The sequence below is a fragment of the Eublepharis macularius genome, chromosome 4 (assembly GCF_028583425.1).
Source record: "Eublepharis macularius isolate TG4126 chromosome 4, MPM_Emac_v1.0, whole genome shotgun sequence".
In the NCBI taxonomy this organism is placed as follows: Eukaryota; Metazoa; Chordata; class Lepidosauria; order Squamata; family Eublepharidae; genus Eublepharis; species Eublepharis macularius.
In genome coordinates, this window is record NC_072793.1 from 94,623,211 (window position 1) to 94,642,788 (window position 19,578).

The 19,578-nt window shown below is 43.4% G+C and overlaps 1 protein-coding gene across 1 annotated transcript in view; it reads right to left on the reverse strand.

Annotated features, from left to right (window-relative positions):
* The window catches only part of RNF123 (ring finger protein 123), a 146,167-nt gene that overhangs the window by 101,928 nt on the left and 24,661 nt on the right, over window positions 1–19,578 (reverse strand). Inside the window, exons 18-22 of the mRNA XM_054978121.1 lie at window positions 19,411–19,472; window positions 13,085–13,156; window positions 9,482–9,602; window positions 6,487–6,588; window positions 347–453 (exon numbers count right to left, since the gene is read on the reverse strand). Coding sequence (XP_054834096.1) covers window positions 347–453; window positions 6,487–6,588; window positions 9,482–9,602; window positions 13,085–13,156; window positions 19,411–19,472 — 464 coding nt within the window. The remainder of the gene's footprint in view (window positions 1–346; window positions 454–6,486; window positions 6,589–9,481; window positions 9,603–13,084; window positions 13,157–19,410; window positions 19,473–19,578) is intronic.

Consider the following 19,578-nt stretch of genomic DNA (forward strand, 5'->3'; position numbering starts at 1 on the left):
TGCCTACATTTTCGAATGCAGCATTTCAGATACTACTCCACATACTATTTTCAAAATTGCCCTTGGGTCTAAATGACTCTGAGGATATAAACCTAAACCTTAATTTTGGGATGACTTCTGACACATGCATTGCTATTCCTCTTATCAAACTGGTGGAGTGACATCACGTTTGACAGAATTTAAAAATGATGACACAAAGTACTTCCTGTTAATTTCCATTTTTCTACCGCTCAAAACTATTCTAATTCCTAAATTAATTATGTGCAGATCATCCTATTCTTTCTCTATCAAAAGATTCCATACATTTATAACCCTGCTATATTTCATGCAGCTTCACTACACTCACTTGTGATGTTGACACTGCTGATTCTTCATCTTCATCGAGGTCATCCATGGTCACAGCCTGAAGCTCTGCAGGGTCGATCAGAATATTAGCCTTTGAGGCCAAGTCATCTATATGAATAAAAGAAACGATGTCATTGTCAGATACAGATGTCCAAATGCCTTCCCGCACACCATTCCTGCAGTATAGACAGCACAAACTCAAAGACTTATTTCAAGGATGGCTATTTAACAACACATCAGAAATATCAATAATATTACTGCACCATCATTAATTCATCTGATTTAGAACTCATGGCTAAAACACTGTTCCTAAAATTTCTTCCTAAAAGTACAATGGCAGTCTCCGCTTTTCTCAGAAAACAGAGGTGAGGAATAATAGTGGCAAAACCACCCTCTAATTCCCTATCACATGAAGCCTCAAGAAAGGAATTGTGATTTTCTTTTTCCACTTTACTTCATGTTCTAAGTAAGAACACATCAGGCACAACCATGATGTTAAAAACGATGAGAATGCTGGCTACTGTGGAATCCCAGCAGGGACAGCTTTCATTCATGTAACCTATACCTAAAACTACACTATACCTGAAATTACACTATCCGTTGAACTTAACTGACTTCAAACACCTGCTCTTTGATATAATTAACTTTCACTACTTCTGATGTCATTATATACCAAACTATCAGGCAATACTGGTCTCCATGATATGAGCTGAAACATGAGCTGATCTTTTGGATGTATTTGAATACAGAAGGTTATATAGAACGTTGTGTCTTTGGTACAGGGAAAAGAATAAATAGCTTTTACATTTAAATCATGCAATGTGTTATTGAATATATTCCTGTTCGAGTATAAATCTACACTAAAACAGCATGAGCCTAGGGAAACTACCCTCCTTCCATTGCCTCTCACTTAAAAACCACAAAAGATTAAAAACAGAAACAAGAACCTGGAGGGAGAAACAGCTATGGGTGTTTCTGAATAGACAAATGCCTGGGAAGGAAAGATTAAACCCTCCCTCCCTGCCACCCGACTTCTACCAGTCCTTTACACCCAGCTCTGCTTCTCAACAATTGAGTAAGTTTGGTCTGCAGAAGTCCTGAACAAATGCCTAAGATGGTAATGCGGTAGATGAGGGCCAATGAACTGAAGCTTAATCCCTACAAGAATCCTGAGGAGTTAGCCGTGTTAGTCTGTAGTAGCAAAATCAAAAAGAGTCCAGTAGCACCTTTAAGACTAACCAATTTTATTATAGCATAAGCTTTCGAGAATCAAGTTCTCTTCATCAGATGCCTGATCAAAACTGGGCAGATACAGAAGAGGAGGGGGAAAGAGAGAGAAAAGGGAGGGGGCATAAATCACAAGAAGGCAGAATGCAATTAGCATAGAGGCAATCAAAACATTCCTTTGCTTGGAAAAGTAAACATTTCCTTTTGGTGTGCAGTCAGTTTGTAGCAGTGAAGGTATCCAATTCCTATGTAGTATAAGCCTTCGGTAACCACAGCTCTCCCTGCCAGTTGCATCTGACAAAGAACTGTGGTCCCCGAAAGCCCACACTAGGCGTCACTGGGCTCCCCCAGATCACGCCTCTGTAAAGAGAATCTGTTACCTGTGGTAATGTGATAACCATTCATAGTCTCTATTCAGTCCCCGCTTGACAGAGTCAAATTTGCATATGAATTCCAATTCAGCAGCCTCCCGTTGGATTTTGTTTTTGAAAGGTTTCTGTTGAACCACAGCAACCTTTAAGTCTTTGGTGGAATGTCCTGGTAGATTGAAGTGTTCTCCCACTGGTTTTTGGACGTTTCCATTTCTAATGTCAGATTTGTGTCCATTTATTCTTTTGCGTAGAGGTTGGCTGGTTTGTCCAATGTACAGAGCAGAAGGACATTGTTGGCACATGAGGGCATATATCAGATTGGAGGATGAGCAGCTGTAAGAGCCAGAGACAGTGTAGTTGATGCCATTGGGTCCTGTAATTGTATTCCCTGGGTAGATATAGGTACTATAAAATACTACCTTCTGACCCCACTGAACAATACAAAAGGGAACTCAATAAAATATTAAAAACACTCCCCATGGACATACAAGAATGCATCCATACGGACACACCCCAGGAACCACGACCAGGAAGATTCTACCTACTAGCCAAAATCCACAAAGCGGGTAACCCAGGACGCCCAATTGTTGCAGGAAAATGCACCATCACAGTAGGAGTCTCGGGATACATGGACTCTATCCTCAGGCCCTATGCCACCAGCACACCCAGCTATTTACGGGACACCACTGACTTCCTCAGGAAAATACAATCCATTGACAACCTACCAGATGACACCATCCTAGCAACCATGGATGTGGAGGCCTTGTACACCAATATCCCACATGCAGATGGACTGCAAGCCATACGGAATATTATCCCGGACAAAACCACAGCAAACCTCGCCACTGAACTTTGTCACTTCGTACTCACTCACAATTACTTCGAATTTGGTGACAACTTATATCTACAGGTTAATGGCACAGCCATGGGCACACGCATGGCACCACAATATGCTAACATATTCATGGCGGACTTAGAGCAACGCTTCCTCAGCTCCCATCCACTGGAACCACTACTATACTTAAGATTCCTGGATGACATCTTCATCATTTGGACCCATGGGAAGGAAGCCCTTGAGAGATTTCATCAGGACTTCAATAACTTTCACCCTACTATCAACCTAAGCCTGGACCACTCTACACAACAGGTACACTTCCTGGACACCACTGTACAACTACATAATGGACGAATAAATACCACCTTATACCGGAAACCAACAGATCGATACTCATATCTACATGCCTCCAGCTTCCACCCTAAACATACCACTCGGTCTATTGTCTGCAGCCAAGCCTTACGTTACAACCGTATCTGCTCCAATGCTCTCGACCGAGACTCACACTTAAGAGATTTACAACAAGCATTTTTGGGACTACAATACCCACCAAATGAAGTGAAGAAACAAATTAACAGGGCCAGACTAGTACCCAGAAACAGTCTGCTCCAGGACAAACCTAAAGGAACTAACAACAGAACACCACTGGTTGTCACCTATAGCTCCCAGCTCAAACCCATCCAACGTATCATCAGTGAGCTACAACCCATCCTGGAAAATGATACCTCTCTCTCAGAAGCCCTGGGTGGAAGACCTTTCCTTGCCTACAGACAGCCCCCCAATCTTAAACGACTTCTCACTTACAATCATGAATCGGCCAGCAGAGTCACCAGCACAGGGACCAGGCCCTGCAACAGACCCAGATGCCAGCTCTGCCCCTATATCTACCCAGGGAATACAATTACAGGACCCAATGGCATCAACTACACTGTCTCTGGCTCTTACAGCTGCTCATCCTCCAATCTGATATATGCCCTCATGTGCCAACAATGTCCTTCTGCTCTGTACACTGGACAAACCAGCCAACCTCTACGCAAAAGAATAAATGGACACAAATCTGACATTAGAAATGGAAACGTCCAAAAACCAGTGGGAGAACACTTCAATCTACCAGGACATTCCACCAAAGACTTAAAGGTCGCTGTGGTTCAACAGAAACCTTTCAAAAACAAAATCCAACGGGAGGCTGCTGAATTGGAATTCATATGCAAATTTGACTCTGTCAAGCGGGGACTGAATAGAGACTATGAATGGTTATCACATTACCACAGGTAACAGATTCTCTTTACAGAGGCGTGATCTGGGGGAGCCCAGTGACGCCTAGTGTGGGCTTTCGGGGACCACAGTTCTCTTTGTCAGATGCAACTGGCAGGGAGAGCTGTGGTTACCGAAGGCTTATACTACATAGGAATTGGATACCTTCACTGCTACAAACTGACTGCACACCAAAAGGAAATGTTTACTTTTCCAAGCAAAGGAATGTTTTGATTGCCTCTATGCTAATTGCATTCTGCCTTCTTGTGATTTATGCCCCCTCCCTTTTCTCTCTCTTTCCCCCTCCTCTTCTGTATCTGCCCAGTTTTGATCAGGCATCTGATGAAGAGAACTTGATTCTCGAAAGCTTATGCTATAATAAAATTGGTTAGTCTTAAAGGTGCTACTGGACTCTTTTTGATTTCCCTACAAGAATGAGAAGCTGTCGGTCAATGGAGAAGCTGCTTGGAGACTGCAGAGCCAGCCTGTCCTGGAGGGGCTTGTACTTCCCCTGAAGGAGCAAATTCATCACTTAGGGGTGCTACTAGCGCCTGGCCTATGGTTGGAAGCTCAGGTCTCCTCAGTGGCACTTAGCACCTTTTTCAGCTCTGACTGGTCTGCCAGCTAGAGCTGTTCCTCAAAAAGGGCAATCTGGCCACAGTGATTCACGCTCTGATTACATCCAAGTTTGATTACTATAATGCGCTTTACATGGGGCTGCCTTTCAAAATGGTCTGGAAATTTCAGCTCATCCAAAATGCAGCAGATAGGCTATTGTCAGGGATGGGATACAGAGATCATATCATCCCAGTACTGAAAGATCTACACTGGCTGCCCATTTGTTCCAGGCACACTTCAAAGTGCTGGTTCTTACCTTTAAAGCCCTAAAAAACTTGTGATCAGAATTCTTGAAGGACCGTCCCTTCCTATATTGTCCAGCCTGCAAATGAAGACTGCCTCACATGCTCTGATCTTTGTGCCTTCCCCTTTAGAGATGAGGCGGGTGGCAACCAGAAACAGGACTTAATTCAGTAGCAGCAAGTAGAATGCCTTTCCCCTTGAGGGTTGCCTGGTGCCTATGTTGCTTTTGTTTATGAGCCAGGCCAAAACATTTCAATTCACCCAGGCTTTTAATTAAAGAAACAATTTCTTTACACTATTTTAGCCTGGAAACTGTTATTTTAAGCTGTTGGTGGCCTGTTTTTATTATCTATGATATTTTTATGCTGAGCTGGGGCCTTTTAATGCTGGATTTTAATTAATATCTTTTAATGATTCTTTTGTATTATTGTTATTTTGTAAGTTGCCTCAGGCAGGTTCTTGGAGAAGTAGCATTAAAATGTTCTAATTAGATCAATCTGAAGCCACCTGCATCTGCTTTACCTAATAAAAAAGTCCCAGGGAAAAGTATCACAGAACTGCACACAATGTGAAGTTCAGCCCCCCCCCCAAAGTTACAAAGTGGTATGGGACAACTTTGCCATATCATTGGTCCTGCTCTCATCACTACCTAGATGGAGACTGGGAGGATCAGATGCAGTCTCTGAAGTAACAGACATACCCTCTCATGTAAACTGTAGTATCTTAGTGACTCTGTTACTGATTCTAATTGTTCCAGCTGCTCTCTTTGTACATTTTGCCCTTGAGGTTGCTCCCACAATAGAAACAGTTGACCCTGAAGAGACCTTGGGGAAGGAGAAAAATCTCCCCTACAAAAGGCAAAATACTGAGCAGTGAATTCTAGCTCCTACTCCTGGATGAACAAAAACCAGATCTAAAGATTCACAAAAAGTTTAGAGCTTGGATTTCACATTCCCTTATCTCTACCAAACACATGGCCAAGCAGCCCCAGTGCCCTGATATCAAGAGCACCTGGGGAGGGGGGGATATTAATAATCAGAATCACACAGACCAAGAGGCATCAGCTGCCACTTTATTTTCAGGTCCCATGAGAACAGTTCTTATTTTCAGACCCAGAGGCCATTCATATACCCTTGAAGAGAACTGAACAATTTAAATTAGTTGAAATAAATTGATATGCACATTAACAAGTCAAAAAAATTACCACACTTATGTCATGGTTGCTTCTTAATATTCAAGTTAAAATATGTGGTAACAAGGAAGGTCACAAGGTAAGAAAAATAAGCACCTGAAGAATTCTTCAGATGCTTTTTCAGCACCTGCCAGCAGGAACTTTACTCATGGAACTTACTGCTCAAATTCCCAGTTGTAAAAGTGAAAATTTTCTCACATGAATTGGAACACTATGCTAGCCTAGAAACCAGTAGCCTCTCAAGTAAAATCAAGAGGCAGAGGTAAGTTCTCAGAGCTGTGACGCTCTCTTCCCATCTTTTCGTTCTTTCATCTGTTTTATCTATGTCTTGTACAGAAGGTTCTTGTGGCAGGGCAGGATTTCCATGCCATTTGTTTTCATGTGACAGAACAAGCACTTGCCTTTGAGAGTCTTCTTGAGATGAGAAAGGAGTCCCCCAAGTCGCTGGAGGTCAAAGTAATCCACTTTCCCATTATAGAAGAGCTGAGGGGGGACATAAGCATCTGTAGGAAAAGCAAAGAGAATGCATTTAGGGAGATGGTCAAGTAAGAACTAACCTTAATTCCCTACAACATAAGAACATTTCCTAGAAGTAAGTCTCACTGAATAGACCTGAGAGAGAGTCTGAGTAGACCTACTTAGGATTGCTCTCACTGAGTACAGATAATCATGACAGCTGGTCCTAGTCATTCTTTGGCCGCATTTTAATGCCAACTTTTCCCCCTGGTATGCAAGAGAGAGGATGTCTATGAAGTGAGTTGCTAGGCAGCAGAAATATTCAAAATGACTCTTAAACAAAGCAGACAAAAAGTGTATCATTGAAGCTAACTGAACATATAACTGTTGATTACTGAAAGGGAAACCACTGCAATATGTTTATATAACATTTTGGGCACCACTATGATAAGGACTCCAAATCAAAGCTATTAACTACCTTTTGTCACCTTGCTTTTATTATTTTTATCTTCTTTCACTGATGAATATTGATAGGATTTTTGAGGAAATGCATGTGACCACAAGTAGGTTAGATCTGTGCCTTTCATGGCTAATTAAACTGGCAGGAATATGATGGGCACATTCCTGGAGGGGGCTCCTAATGATACATTGAGGAAAGAAAAGATGCCAATTTTAAAATTCCACAGTACAACAACTTTTTAAAAAGTTGGTTGTACTGTGGAATTTTAAAATTGGCATCTTTAAAATTGGCATGATAGTCTCTACGGCCCTCTAGGATTAGCCCAGTGCTAAGGAGGAGATCTAACCCTTTTATTGGGTTGAGCTGGGGGAGGTCCTGACATTAGTAAACTGGTTGCAAGACTTCACTGAGGTATCTAGCTTATCTTTATTCTGGATACATCCTTTCTGTGAGGCTGATAGTAGGGTGAAGGAAGAGGAGAATTTTGACACTCTGCTTAGAAGATGTCATGCAATATTACACAGGGTTCAGTACTAGCCCATTACTAATCCCTATATGAAGTTACTGAGAAAGATCCTCCAATTTCAGTTCTATGTCATCAGGATGCTAATGATAGCCAGCTCTACCTTTCCTTTACTACCAGTCTTGTAACAGTTATCTTGCCTCTAAAGTTTTCTTTTTGAGCTTAGATGTAATGAGAACAAACCACATGAAATGAATCCCAGCAAGAATGAAATGATGGTGACAAGCAGCCCCATAGTAAGAGATAGGCACTACTCAGATGTAATCCAATGTTTAACATTTTGTAAATGAGACTTTAAGAAGGCTTTCTTGTGCAATTCTGCTTTTCAAGAGCACCATCAGCTGAACAGTCATTTTCTTATTTTCATCCAATTGTAGTTTGCCATTTCTAAAACTAGGAGCAAATCAGAATCTAGAATCCTAGTCTGCATGGAAGTCACAAACCACAGTTTGCCAGTTCAGATATAATGTAAATCATGACTTTCTGAAAATCCAGATGACTAAATAGCTTCTAGCACATTAAGAGAGGAATTGGGTGGGGGGGCACATTAGTGAGTCCTATAATTTGCTTTTACCTGAAGCAAGCCTTGATGAGAATCACTAAGAGTTGACAGCATCTACTCTAAATATGTGAATTGGGTTTCTACATGGGAGAATAGGATCTCCTGTGTTTTTTTGTTTTTACTCAGCAGTAGTCCCACCTGCTACACCAAATAACACAGAACATGGAGGGAGGGAGCAGGTAGAGATATTGTAACTGTCCTCATCTTCCTTCCACCAGCAGAGTTAAATGCAATTTGGGTTGGGGGTGGGGATATTTATATTAGGAAACGCGCACAGAAGGCAAAGTTCACCACCACCACCCTGAACAACATGGGACTATTAATCAGGGTTGTTGTTTTAAGAGCAGAAGATCTTAATCAGTTTCATCAAGTTTAGCTCTGAATGTTCCTGGAGTCCACGTTTGCTTGAATTTCAGTTAGTAGGAATAACTTGGGAAACTTTTTATCAAACATCATCTGATGTTCAACAAGCACTCTTTTATATTGTTGAAGGCTTTCGCGGCCGGAGAACGTTAGTTGTTGTAGATTTTCCGGGCTGTATGGCCGTGGTCTTGGCATTGTAGTTCATTGACACTGAGAGATCTCTGTCTTTCAGTGCTACACCTCTGAAGATGCCAGTCACAGCTGCTGGCGAAACATCAGGAACTACAATGCCAAGACCACGGCAATACAGCCCGGAAAACCCACAACTAAAGCACTCTTTTGTTGATGGCTTCAGAAAACAAATTTCCCTTGTTCCTCATGCATGGTAGGGGAAGAGAGAAGGCCAGTTCAGAGCTGATACAAATGGGTTAGACCATTTTTTCCCAACCTGAGGGGTGAGGACCCACAGAGGGCCATGGAGATATTACAAAGGGTCCCTGAATCCAAATGCACACTAAGCATTGTCATTTTGATCCTTTTCATTACATATTTTCTCAATCAGTTGATACTAATAGTACAACTACTATCATGTGTGGAGAATGGAGTCCACAAAATGTTTTGATGTTAAAAAGTTGTACTCATATTCAAAAAGGTTGGGAACCACGGAGTTAGACCTTGTGCAAGGTGAACGTAATTGCACATGTGGAACAGAACTTTTCCCATCTCCTTCTTCCCACTCTGACTTGTTGTGCCCCCCTCCCTCCACAATCATGATATAGGAAGAAGAAGGTCCCTCAGGAAGGGGATGGGGGACATGCAGTGGAAATCTCCCATAAGAGGAAGTGTTGCGTGTATGAGTGGAACAATGCACATGATCTAATGCAATGTATGGAGGGTGGCTAAACTTCTACCCTAAAGAATGACAGAACTGAGCTTCTGGAAAGAAGAAGAAAAAAGCTAAATCATTTACCAAGATATATATTCATACTGGTGTATTTGGGGAATTATTCTTCTAATGTAAAGACACCTTACCTTCACTGCTCAGTGCTGAAGGGCTCTTCATCTTGTGCTCATCCCAATAATATCTCAAGGCAGAGATGAGTCGATGTAAGAAGCATACCATATATTCTGGAGGGCACAGCACAGTCAGATTCTGAGGGCAAAAAAGTGTGACAGTCACCTACTGAAGCAGAAGCCTTGCTGTTGTGATCTACCACTCCCAAAGACACATGCCAAGGCCACATTCTTGTTTACAGCACTCCAGAGGCAGCACAGGACATTTTGTAACTGACTGAGTCAGAATCAACAACCTTGTTAGGAAGTAGATTCTCATCTACTTCCTAACAAGTGAGGAAAGTGCCCTTTACCTTTCTACAGCCAAGCAGTTCCCCTTTAAAGCACAGCCACACTGTGCATCAAAAAAGGAGATGATGAGCCAACCGGGTGGCCTCAAGGCATGTTAGCAAGCAAGAATCAACAGAAAGACTTGCATTGCTGCAAGAAAAGACTGGCATTTAAATAAAGAAACCCTGCAGGTCAGGAAAGAACAAAAGCATGTAGAAATGAAAGGAGACCTTGACTTAAGAGGTAAAACAGGGTTGCACTTACCTGTAACCCTTTATTCATCGAGTTGTCTTCTGGACAAGCACACTCTGGGACTGCACATGCATAGTCCTGCTGCTCCAGAAAATTTCTTCCTAGCTCTTTAAATCCTGGAAAGTGAGGGCCAGAAGGAGAAGCAAACCCCTTCCCTCAGTTCTCCTGAGACTATGGAAGCTCAGACTGGCTACTATCATACCAGAGAGTTCACAGAGGAGCAGGAGAGGAGGTTGCGTTGTACACAGAAGACAAGCCAATGAACAAAGGTTACAGGTAAGTGCAACCCAGTTTTTATCTTTGGTCTTCTGTGCACTCCCACACTGGGAGATTAATAAGCAACACACAAAGGAAGTGAGGTGAATCTCTGTAAAAAATATATAACTCCTTTATTGAACAATAACATCATTAAAAATGAATAGATTGAACTGTAATCAATAAGTGTGCAACAACTGTATACTTCGATTAACCACCAACACTGTTCATTCAATTAAACAGTGAATAAAGAATAGCTTTGCCAGCTGCGGATTCATGCCTAGAATTGATGTCTACTGCATAATGCTGTACAAAGGTATCAGCAAAGGTATCACACCATACAGAAAGGCTGAGCCCTTGTGAAGTGTGCCATGGACTGAAGAGGGTAGGAAACTCCAGCCTGTTGATACCCTCAGTTAATAAGAGAGACAATCCACCTGGACATGGATTGCTTGCCCCTATCAGGACCAAGTGACACACAAAGAGATGAGGATTTGTTCGAAACAAGCTTGTTCTATACAGATAAAGCATAATTCTTTCTTAACTTATAGAGTATGCAGTGCTTTTTCAGTCTTGGTTTCAGGCTTAGGAAACAATACCAGCAGTATGATGTCTTGAACAAGGTGGAATAAGATGACATTTGGGGCAAAAAATCTAAGCTGGGTTTGAGTACCACCCTTCCTTCATGAAATCTGAGATCCTGAGCGCAGAAAGTTCTCCTACTCATCTAACTGAAATGACAACCACTAAGAAGCTCACCTTAAGTGAGAGCAGTGAATGGGAGCATGTGGCAAGTGGCTCAAAGGCCATTAGCATGAGGCAGGATAAGATCAAAGGAGGAAACCATTGTGCCACTACTGGGCATGTGGAAGTATGTAAGAAAAACATTCCTCTCAGAAACTGTTTTGCTGTATGGTGAGAAAAAACAATTTCCCCCTCATTAGGTGTATGTGAAGCAGTTCATGTCCTGCCTGGCAGAGGCTTAGTGATTAGCTCAGAGGTCAGTAACACGGTCTCTCTTGCAGGCTGCAGCAGGGTGACTTCTGGTACTGCTGGTTCATGGTCACTAGGTGCCTCTGAAGCATCAGCCTCCCGCCTCCCCAATCCTGCTGGTCCTCCTGGTTCCCTCACCTTGGCTCTTCCTCTGAGCCCTCCGAGTCCAAGTCACTGGACTGGTCAGAGGTGGTCATGACAGAAAGAACTGAGGAAAGAGGATTGCTTCTCCCTCAGGGCATGTGGCCATTTAGGTGGGAAACAAGCTTCCCTCCCACCTTCCAGGATTTAAAGAGCTAGGAAGAATTTTCCCGAAGCAGCAGGCCAGAATGTGCACAGTCCCAATGTGGGACTGCACAGAAGACCAAAGTTGAATTAACTATGCCATCCTAAGCAGAGTGACACACCACTGACTTCAATGGTTTTAGAAAAGTGTAATTCTGTTCAGGATTGCACTGTGAAAGCTGTTGGTGCCTGTGTGCATTTGCTTTGCTGTGAAAATAGGTATCAAAATGTTATAACAAGAAAACCCGAGTCCTGCAACATGAAAAAGTTATGCAAAGTCAGCAAATGCATATATATTTGCTTTTGTATATTCAATTTCTGCTAATAACGAAGAGGAAGAGAACTGCGAGGGAACCCTGCCCTCTGACCTCTAGAAATCCCACACACTTGCTCTTCCTCTCACCTTTTCCCTTCAGTTTTTGAGATTTCACAATAATTTGTAATAAATTATTTAAATGCAAAACCCAAACATACAAAAAATATACCTTGCATGTCTCTTGGTAGAGGACCGCCATTAATGTAAAGACTGACCATTCCTCATGGATATCGCTTTATAGAGTTATAACTAGTCCCCTTACTTTTGGAAGTATTCCAAATAATGAAAAATTCCTTTTCTCCTTGACACTAAAGTTCTAGGAATGAAAGCGGGAATGGGGTCAAGGGGCATTTGGTTTCCTTTCAATCCCAACTACCCTCCACCTCATTCATACTGTGCCAGATAGAAGTGACGTTCTGAACACCAAACTGAGCAGACCAAAATGGAAGGGAGAGGCTCAATATGAAAGAACTTATGTCCGAATCCTTGAATTAGAAAGTGCTATGGTCACACCTCACTAGAGAGTTCATCATAGACGTAGCCACCTCAAATTCAGGTTATTAAGCTGCTTTAGCAATCTGAGTAAACAATGAGTATGTAGAAATGCCCAAAGAGATGTGGTCCCAGGCATGCTAACCCATAACCAAAAAAGCTGCTGTACAGGTGAAACTCTAGTCTGGAGTCCAGCAGTAGGGATAACAACAACAACAAACAATTATTAAACAAACTTCCAGCCGCTTTCAAAGGCCTACAAAACAAGGCACAAAGTAGATCCCTGGTAAGAATATGTCTGGAAAGATATATGGAACAAGAGTGTATCCTTGTCCTTCAGCAGTATGCTAAAATTCAATAACAATATTGGGTTGGATCCTGCTATCAGCGGGCTCAAGGATCACAGATCTTTCCCTTGCTCCCCACCCCAAGTGGTCCTTTCTGCCCCAGGATGGTAGAGTTTTGGGTCCCACATGGTCTAATAGCTATGCAGGATGGGAGGCTGCACAGGACAGAAGGAAAAACTGACAAGAGGTAAGATGCGCAGTTTCATCCTTCTTTTCCTATTAAAATAATAGGTCCATGACTCAGGGAATCAACTTTCCTAAAGATGGACTAGTGGTGAGAGGGAAAGATCTGAATCTAGCAGTACATTTCACTGATAGATCACTAGATCCAACATACTACTCTTAACTTACCCCTCGGTTACTAGCATTTTCCTGTAGAAACTTGCGGAATTTGTTGAGAAAGATGTATCTGGAAGCTCCTCCCTGAAAGAAGGAACAACCAGAACTTAAAGTCAACTGTGTTCTGTCAAGATGAAAGACTATCCAAAATATGTTTCTTGGTTGCCTGGATGATGATGATGATGATGATGATGATTCATTTTTTTTGCCCACTCTTCCCACAAACAGGCTCAGAATGTATTACTTCAGATAAAAGTACAATATAAAATCACAATAAAATCAGGTAATCATAATAGACATAAAAAGTACAGCTTGCAGTCCCCAACATGGTGGTCCTCATCCTTTGTATCCACCTCTGTTAATAGTACGCAGGAGAGGAAGGGAAGGAGGGGGCAACATTCGAATTGGGCTGATTCATAAGGGGGGGCAGGATGATAACACAGCCACCTCTCAAACACGAGACTGGTAGGGAGGCTCCCCAGATAGCACAGAATGGCATCAACCATATGCCTGGTGGAACATCTCTGTCTTACAGGCCTGCCGAAAAGAAAGAAGGCAAGCCCGAGTGTCTGCAGACAGAGAATTCCACCAGGTTGGAGCCAGGACTGAGAAGGCCCTGGCTCTGGTCAAGGCCAATCAAGCCTCCCTGGGGCCAGGGACCACCAGTAATTGTTTGTCAGCATATCTAAGTGTTCTCTGGGGTACATATGGTGAGAGGCGGTCCTGCAGGTATGCTGGTCCCAGTCCACTCAGGGCTTTATAGGTCAAAACCCAAACCTTGAATCTGATCCGGAATTCCACGGGAAACCAGTGCAGCTGCTGCAAGATAGGAGTAATATGGGGTTCCAGTTAGGAAATGCGCAGCAGCATTCTGGACCCATTGCAGTTTCCGGGTCAGACCCAAGGGAAGCCCAGTGTAGAGCGAGTGACAGTAATCCAACCTGGAGGTGAATGTTGCATGGATCACTGTCGTTAGGTCATGGGTCGACAGGTAGGGGCAAGCTGCCTGACCTTCTGGAGATGGAAAAAAGTTGCTCAGGCAACTGCCACAACCTGGGCCTCCATTGATAAGGAGGTATCCAGCATCACCCCAAGGCTCCTGACCACTGAAACGGGCACAAGTTGCACTCCATCAAAAGGTCAAGAGCCAGATCCCCAAACCTGAGGACCCACGACCCAAGTACAGGACCTCCGTCTTCATGAAATTCAACTTCAGTTGACTCTGCTTCACCCATCCAGACAGTCTCCAAGACTCTAATCAGTACGTCCAGGGCCGAGTCAGGCCAGCCAGCCATCAATAGATACAACTGGGTGTCATCAGCATACTGATGGCAACTCAGCTTGAAACTCTGTACCAACTGGGCAAGAGGATGCATATAGAGATTAAATAACAGAGGGGAGAGAATTGCCCCCGCAGGACACCACACACCATCGGGTGGCGTGCTGATAGCTCCTACCCAAGCGCCACCCTCTGTCCCCAATCATGGAGAAAGGAGACAAGCCACTGTAAGGCAGTCCTTCATATCCCGACATCAGCAAGGCGGTGGATCAACAGATCATAGTTGACTGTCTCAAAAGCTGCCAAGAGATTTCAATCACTTGTTCATTCACTGTGAAATTCACAAACTAACAACTAAAGAAAAAACCTCATGCATTTTCATTTCTTGTTTTTTCACTAAGTCAGGCAATTTTCACTGTTGCTATTTTGTAGTTTTAAAGGACCGTTTCTTTTTAAATGGTGGCTCTTGATATAGTAATTGTCAGCTGAAATTTTTAAAATATTTATTGTAAACCACTTTTTTTGCTGTTTATTATTCTGGTTTCTTTACTGTGAGTGACCACAAAAGCTCATTGGGCCACATTCTTCATATTTCTGCAATCTAAATCCTATTGCATTGTTTATTGGATGTCCTATCCTGTTGATCATATTGACTTGCACTGTGTAATCAGCCTTGAGTGTCAATGAGAATGATAGACTATAAATAATATAAATAAATAAATTAAATTGGCAGAAAAGAAACAAACAAAAACTAAGCCTTGTGTGCAGCTTATTTATTTTTAGAGCAGTTATGCTCCACCTTTCTATCACTATATGTTTGCAAGGCAGCTTTCAAAGCTGCAAAGCAAGAGCATCATAGTTATAGTCTCCAAAGACAGAAAAAATGGAGATTTGATGGGTGTAAGCCACTCTTTTGTGGAGCTACAGGAGAACTGAAGCGGTGAGTAGGCAATAATGCTGACAAGTTCTCATCTCAGCCTTCAGATATTTCTGCTACTGCAACTGCATGTGTAAGCAGCCGTCACAGGTCAAGTACTTTATTTATTTATTATTTATTAAATTTATAGTCCGCTCATCCCACATGTGGGCTCAGAGCGGATAACATCACGTATGATATAATAACAATAAAATCATATTAAAAGAAAGCATAAGATTCAGGAAGAATAAAATCCTAAGTGGCAGCCCATATTGCGTAACCTGGCCCAAATATCCCACGAGGAAGGAACTGGCAGACAATATTAACCATATCAGTGGAGAGCTGGGGTGAAGGAGGTATCAAGTCCCCTTCAACAGAAGACTAGCAAAGGAGCCTGCCCCCAACCACAACCATATGCCCGGCAGAACATCTCTGTTTTACAGGCCTAGTGGAAGGAGAGCATATCTCACCGGACCCTAACTTCAACAGAGAGTTCCACCAGGTTGGTGCCAGGCCTTGGCCCTGGTCAAGACCAGGCAAGCATCCTTTGGGCCAGGGATAACCAGCAGCTGTTTTTTGGCTAAATGAAGCACCCTCCGGGGAACATATAGTGAGAGGCAGTCCTGCAGATATGCTGGTCCGAGTCCACTAAGGGCTTTATAGATTAACACCAAGACCTTGAACCTGATCCAGAACTCCACTGGGAGCCAGTGCTGCTAGCACAGAACCAGTGTTAGGTGTGCCCTACACAGTATCTTCATGAGGACACTTGCAGCAGCATTCTGGACCAGTTGTAATTTCCAGACCAGACCAAGGGAAGTCCTGTATAGAGCAAGTTATAGTAATCTAATCTGGAGATGACCATTGCCTAGATCACTGTTGTTAGGTCATGGGTTGAGAGGTAAGAGACTAGCTGCCTGGCCTGACGCTGATGGAAGAAGGGAGCCGGATTCCCAAACCCAACAGCCCATGACCCAAGTGCAAGATCTCTGTCTTTGTGGGGTTCAATTTCAGTCAACTCTGTTTCAACCATCCAGTCACGGCCTCAAAAGGTCTAGCCAAGGCACCTGGTGCAGAGTCAGGTTGGCTGTCCATCAACAGATACACCTGGGTGTCATCTGCATATTGATGACAACCCAGTCCAAATCTTCATACCAGCTGGGCAAGGGGGCGCTTATAGATGTTATATATCACTCTCTGAGGGGCACTGCACACCAGCAGGTGGCAGATGGACAACTTCTTCCCCAGTACCACCCTCTGTCCCCGACCATGGAGAAAGGAGACAAGGCACTGTAAGGCAGCCCCTCATATCCCCACATCAACGAGGCAGTGGGCCAAAAGTTCATAATCAACCATGTTGAACACTGCCACAGGATCTAATAACATCAGCAGCAGCAACCCGCCCCAATCCAGATGCCTACGAAGATCATCTGTGAGGGCAACCAGTGCCATCTCCATCCCACAGCCCAGGTGAAAACCGGACTGGAATGGGTCCAAGACAGAGGAAGCTTTCAGGAAAATCTACAGCTGGTCTGCCATCACCTGCTCAATCACTTGACTCAGAAACAGAAGGTCCAAAACTCGCAGTAACAGGCAGGGTCAGTGGGATCCAAAGATGGTTCCTTCAGGAAACGTCTCACCACAGCTTCAATGCTCCAGGAAAAACTCCAGAACACAAGGACAGATTGACATTGGTCACCAACTGGACCCGTAGCCCATCAATGCTGGATTTCACCAGCCAAGATGAGCAGGGATCCAAAGGGCACATGGTGGGCCTCACCATGCACAGAATCCTGACAGCTTCATCACAGGAGTGTGGACTGAGATGATCCAACATCAACCAAGAAGACAGCCAAGGGGCCTCCAGTTCATATACTGTATCAACCATGGCTGGCAGATCGCTACAGAGAGACAAGATTTTACCTGAAGAACAGCTCCCAAAAGCCTCACAGCTAACAGCCGAATTTACAATTTGGTGATCTCCCTGTGAAAGGGAGACCAGAGACCAGACTACTCTATACAACTGTGCTGGGTGTGAGCTTGCAGATGCAATGGAAGCAGTGAAGAACTCCTTCTTTGCTGCCTTCACTGCCACTTCAAAAGCTTTCAGGAACACCCTATAAGATATTCTTGCCTCTTCATCCCGACACTGCCGCCACACTAGCTCAAGCTGTCTCAGCTCCTGCTTCATCCATTGTAGCTCCTCCATATACCATGGGCTAACCTAGGACGGGGCGGAGAGGGCAATGGGTGGTGATTTCGTCAACGGCTTCAGAGAGACGGACATGCAAGTCCTTCACCAGCTCATCCAACGAACCACCAGGGGGCACTGGATCCCGCAGAGCATTCTGGAAACCAATTGAATCCATCAAACACCGCGGGCAAGCATAAATCAGCTTGCCACCTATGCAAGGGAGGATTGTACATTCAGACAAGCCTTCAAAACGAAGTGGTCCAACCATGGCACCACTTCAACTACATCCAGGTCCACATGAATCCCCATCCCAAAGATCAAATCTAGCATGTGGCCTGCTTGATGTGTAGGAACTGATACAAATTGGGAGAGTCCCAGTACTGCCATTGAAGACACTAGATCCATAGCCTGAATGGTAGAATCACTGACGTGGACATTGAAGTCCCCCAAAACCAAAAGTTTGGAGAACTCAAAGGCCAACCCTGCCACTACCTCCAACAGGTTTGACAGGGCAGCTGCTGGTGCACTAGGAAGTCAGTACACCAGACAGATAGTCAAACTCTCCTAAGCATCCCACGTCAGGCCAACACAATCAATGCCAGTGATCTTAGGGGTGGGGAGCAGTCTGAAAGAGAAAGACTCTTGAATGAGTATCGCCATCCCAACCACCCAGCCGGGACTGATGAAGGACCAAGAACCCTAGGGGATCAGTTCTTTCAAGGTGACTGTCTCGCCATCCCTCACTCAGGTCTTGGTCACACATACCAGGTCCACATCATTCATGCAAAGTAATCATGTAGTGTTCCAATCTTATTGTTTATGGACCTGGCTTTATACAACATCAGTGTTGGACAGGGGCTGTACCAGAGGCAGAGCTTACATATCACCCAACATCACCTCAAACAAAATCCTTGTCCATGGATACATTTCAGACAATCATCTATAAGTCATTTATGGACAAAATAACATGATACATTGTATATATATATGCATCGATCAATTCTAAAACAATTTACTTCACACACTGCCTTTGTGTGTGCTCTCTGCACCAGAAAAAATTAAAACCCAGATTAATGCCTTACTACCCACCATCACTAACTCTTTTGGCTATTGTACAACAATCCAGCTGCCATTACCTAAATGTACACAACCAAGACAATTCATTAAGTATAAGCACAGTTACCCACTGCTACCAATCTAAAAAGCTCAAGGCAAATTTCCTTGCATCATTTAATCCTGTTCTCATTAAAGTGTCACCTAACAACATTCTTAGAAATTCTCATATTCTCAATGTTACTAATTCACATGGAACTTTTGAGAGGCTAGCATGACCAACAGAATAAAATGTTGGTGGGAATTATTAGCTGCATGCAGTGCATTTTGTTGTCCTGGATGCAATGGAGTCAGGTTCAAAGTTTTATGTAGTGGGGAGGGTTGTTTACATACTACATGGCAAACATCAGACCTTAAGCACTGTCTAGAGCTGACCTCGGTATGGGCAAAAAGCCAGTTAGATGTTCCCTCAAAATGAAAAGCAGCATATTAGATGTGATTAGCATAGCATACACCATCCGGTATAGTCAAACTGGTTATATGCAAGATCCGGCAGATATAGCTTGCCAGTTTCTATTGCACAGTATTCTAGGTCTGTTCACTATATTAAATAACAAGCTATCAGCAAGATGGGTAGCCATGTTAGTCCGTCTGTAGCAGTAGAAAAGAGCAAAAGTCCAGTAGCACCTATAAATGAGCCACAGCTCACTTCTTCAGATACACTGAAAGCTATCAGTAATGTACTCAGTTTTACAGTATGTGTGGCCTTGGACTCAGGATGACATACAAATGCAACCCTCACGAGGAAAAATTACACCCACTAAGTTCATAAAGCAAGTTACTTTTGGAGTTACTTACTGCACCTATTCTCTGCAAGGGATTTCAATTCCACTTACCCCTCCTCGGTCTTTATTGTTTAACAGCAACTTCAGGATCTGCACTTGGAGTTCCTCCACCACTGAGAACAGATTAAACAGTATCTGTCACAACAGTTACAAGCACATCCCTACAGAGAAACTGTCAGTGACCATACAGTCTCCACTGAATGCTCAGGGAGAAACTAG